This window comes from Apium graveolens, chromosome 9 (genome assembly GCF_009905375.1).
Source record: "Apium graveolens cultivar Ventura chromosome 9, ASM990537v1, whole genome shotgun sequence".
Classification (NCBI taxonomy): Eukaryota; Viridiplantae; Streptophyta; class Magnoliopsida; order Apiales; family Apiaceae; genus Apium; species Apium graveolens.
This window is the reverse complement of record NC_133655.1, coordinates 155,898,873-155,902,445: the sequence shown is the minus strand read 5'-3', so window position 1 is coordinate 155,902,445 and position 3,573 is coordinate 155,898,873. Positions and strand designations below refer to the sequence as shown.

At 44.8% G+C, this 3,573-nt stretch overlaps 1 protein-coding gene across 1 annotated transcript; it reads left to right on the top strand.

The window, feature by feature from the left end:
• The first annotated feature begins 551 nt into the window (after positions 1-551).
• On the top strand, positions 552-2,677 carry LOC141686731 (uncharacterized). The gene is made up of 2 exons (XM_074491781.1): positions 552-1,776; positions 1,859-2,677. The coding sequence occupies exons 1-2, from the start codon at positions 1,267-1,269 to the stop codon at positions 2,363-2,365; spliced, it is 1,017 nt and encodes a 338-aa protein (XP_074347882.1). The 5' UTR covers positions 552-1,266; the 3' UTR covers positions 2,366-2,677.
• The last annotated feature ends 896 nt before the right edge of the window (positions 2,678-3,573 follow it).

The window sequence follows — 3,573 nt, the reverse complement described above, 5'->3', positions numbered from 1 at the left end:
TGTAAGGTTTTGACTTGTAATAAAATTGAATCGTAGGGTAGTCCGGACCATGTAGCTTCAAAGATAATAAACTGTAGGAGTTTTAGACTAACCTTTGTAACTTGTTTTAGGTTTATGGTCCGGACTAAAGCTCTCGCCAAGGCGTTCATAACTTGTTATCCGGGGCCATCTAGTTCAGATTCTGTGTCTTCTGCTGATTCTGAACGGGTTGGGATGGGGAAGAGGGCTTCGACTTCGGATTCTGAGGCAATAACGAAGCTTACGGTTGCTAAAATATCTTCAAGAAAGGTACCTTGTAGTCCAGAGGGGCTGTGGGTGGAGAATCTTGGTTATTTTGTTACTAAGAGCGAGGAGATAGAAAACAGTTTTTATTTTAGGAGCATTAGGTCCGGATATGCTAGGCAGGAGAATGCTGGCCCAGGGTCTTATGATAGGGAAGCTTTTGACAGGAAGTTTGCGAACAGCATAGTGGCTAAGGAGCACTATGAGTTGAAGGATGAGTATTCTGGGCTAGATAATGAAGCCCAGGATTTGGCGGTCCGGGCTGCTTTTCAGTTGGATCGCCGGATTGAGTGGAGGTGGCCGACTCCGGACGAGAGGGCTCATCATAGGCCGGCTGATGGCTTCGTTCCCATATGGTTGGAGCATCTCCGGTCTGGATGGAATCCACACTGGCATTTGTTTCTAAAACATTTGTGCAAATATGTGTACAAGATCTCTCCAATGCAGATAACGCCTAATGGAATAAAGTGGATGACTTGGTTCATTGCCACCTGCAATCAGTTTAAAGTTCAGCCCACTTTCAAGCTGTGGCATCACATTTTTCATTTAGTCCGGTCTAGCCAGTTCCCGTTATATGAGCTTCGGTTCCGGGCTCCGGAGTGTGGATATGGTGGTTCTTATAGGCCCGTTATTCAGCAGTCTTCGCTGAAGTTTTGGAATGGTGAGTTGATCATGCTCCGGGGTTTGGACTTGCACTATCTACCCCATATAGCTTCGGAAGGAGTCCGGACTCGCTTCCGCAGGGATGTGCTCCGGGGTGAAGCTCTCCGGTTAATTTTTGCATTTTGTGAATGTCTGGGTTTCCAGATGACCCGAGACACCTTTATGAATCATAGAACTTTGCATAGGCTGGGCTGTAAGTAGTTTTATTTCTTGTCCGGACCTTTTAGATGTTTCTTATCTGTTCCCATTTGTTGCTGCTTCTTGTTTTTGACTTGTGTTTTTTGTTTGCTTCTTGCAGGTTTACCACATTATAATCCGGACATGTCGTCCTCCGCTTATAGTGATGCTCTGAAAGGTTTGGGTAAGGCTTTCAAGTTGCCAAAAAAGAATGCTGTTGGTGGATCCGGATCGAACGCCTCGGCCGAGGAGGGGTCACAGAGCAATGCCGTTCCCAATCCGGAGGTTGAAGTTCATGTGAACCAATCCACTCCGGAGCATAATGTTGAGTTGGATATGGGTAATGAGTTTGACAATCTTGAGGATCTGGGTCCTATCGGGGAGGTTCCGGGTGCTGATTCTGGGCGGAGGAGGAAGAGGCTCCGGACTGTTGGGTCGAAACCTCCTAGGGCTGAAAATTATGAAGCTGGATCTGGGTCCGGGGCTGGCAAAGGGAAAGCAGTTGATGTTGATAGTCCGGATAAAGACGGTCCGGCGCTGGAGGAGAAGGTGGCTCGCTTCATGGCTGGGATTCCGAGTCAAGCTCAGTGGAGTAAGATGAATGAGTCCGGATTTGATGCCACTATGAAGGAGTGTTCCCGGCTCTGGGGTCAGGTATTTTCTTTCATTTCTTGCTTCTTGTTTACTGTGTTATTTTGACTTAGAATATTTTTCTAAGTTTATATGTATTTTGTAGCTTGGCGGATATATGGCCGGATCCGCCTCTCTTGCTTATAATGAGATTAAGGGTTTCCGGAGCTCTGTTGCTGACAAGGATGCTGAGATTAGTCGGCTCCGGGACCAAATCATTGAGAAGGATAACTCTTTGTCCGGGTTGAACAAGAATCTGAATGAAGTGACTATCCGGGCTGATAACGCGGAGAGGGAGGTTTCTGATTTAAAATCCGAATTGGCAGAGCTCCGGAGGCAAATGTCTGCTGTTCGTCCGGAGGCTGAGGTTATCGATGTGTTTAAAAGATCTGAGGAGTACGATAGGGCCCTTGCCAATGCTGGTGCTCCGGAGATAGCTCGCTGCTGGCTGGTTGCTGAGCGACATATCAAGACTAATCCGGAGGCCGATTGGGATAGCTTCGTCTCCGAGTTTATCAAGGCTAAGGAAGACATTGAGCTTGGATTGGGGGAACCGGAGCCATTTGACGGCCCTTGTCCCAGTTTCATTCCTCCCAGTGCTCCGGACGCTTGACTTTCTATTTGTAAAACTGCTACTGCTACTTATTTGAGACTTGATAATATTTGGTTCTTGTAATATTTTTTGTACTTTGGTCCGGGCTTGTTTTGAGGCCGTTGAATTTGTAATGAATGCTTTCCTTGACGCTATTTTGCTTTGTTTCTGTGGTTTGTTTTTGCCTTAGAATATTTTTCCAAGTAGAATTTTGCTCTAGTCCTGACTGATCTTCTTGTCCGGACTAGTGGAGGAGTTTGAGTTAGAAAATTAATTCTAAGTAAAAGTGGTTGCACTAGTCCTGACTAATAGCTTGTCCGGACTAGTGGCTGCTTTTAGTTAGAGAATTAATTCTAAGTAAAAGTGGTTGCTCTAGTCCTGACTAACAGCTTGTCCGGACTAGTGGTTGCTTTTAGTTAGAAAATTAATTCTAAGTAAAAGTGGTTGCTCTAGTCCTGACTAACAGAATGTCCGGACTAGTGGTTGCTTTTAGTTAGAAAATTACTTCTAAGTAAAAGTGGTTGCTCTAGTCCTGACTAACAAAATGTCCGGACTAGTGGTTGCTTTTGAAAATATGCAAGTTAAAGAGAAAGCTTTTCACTGATCATTCATACAATATAGAAGGAGAAACATTTTGGTTGCTTGCCAATATTGGCTACAAGTTTTTTGGTTGCTTTGTTTGCTTTACTACTGGTAGAATTTCCTTAGCCTTAGTCCATGCCAAGTGTTTGGGACTTCTGAGTCATCCATGTTCAAGAGCTTGTAGGTTCCTGGCCTGAGAACTTCTTTGATCTTGTATGGTCCTTCCCATTTAGGCATTAACTTTCCGGTGTTTGTGGGATCTGATGCTTCTGTGTCTCGAAGGACTAAGTCCCCAATTTGGAAGTTTTTGACTCTTGACTTCTTACTGAAGTGCTCTCTTGTTTTCTCCTTGTATTTTTCCATCCTTTGTACAGCTTGGTCCCGGACCTCATCAATTAGTTCCATGTTTGTTTTGAGTCCTTCTTCGTTTGCTTCTTCTTCAAAGTTTATTGCTCTGTGTGAAGGAGAGCCCACTTCAATAGGCAGCATTGCTTCTGTTCCATAAGCTAGTTTGAATGGAGTTTCTCCTGTGCTTGTCCTTGGGGTTGTCCTGTAGGACCAAAGTACGCTTGGTAGTTCTTCTGGCCACTTACTTTTGCTTTCCTTGAGTCTTTTCTCGATACCTCGGAGCAGGATTCTATTCGTTA

What these genes read in the sequence shown, in the direction of transcription:
- LOC141686731 (XM_074491781.1), top strand. Translation starts at nt 1,267, where the DNA reads ATGTCGTCCTCCGCTTATAGTGATGCTCTGAAAGGTTTGGGTAAGGCT. An exon ending in GTTCCCGGCTCTGGGGTCAG is followed by an intron (nt 1,777 to 1,858) that starts GTATTTTCTTTC and finishes TGTATTTTGTAG; the next exon opens with CTTGGCGGATATATGGCCGG.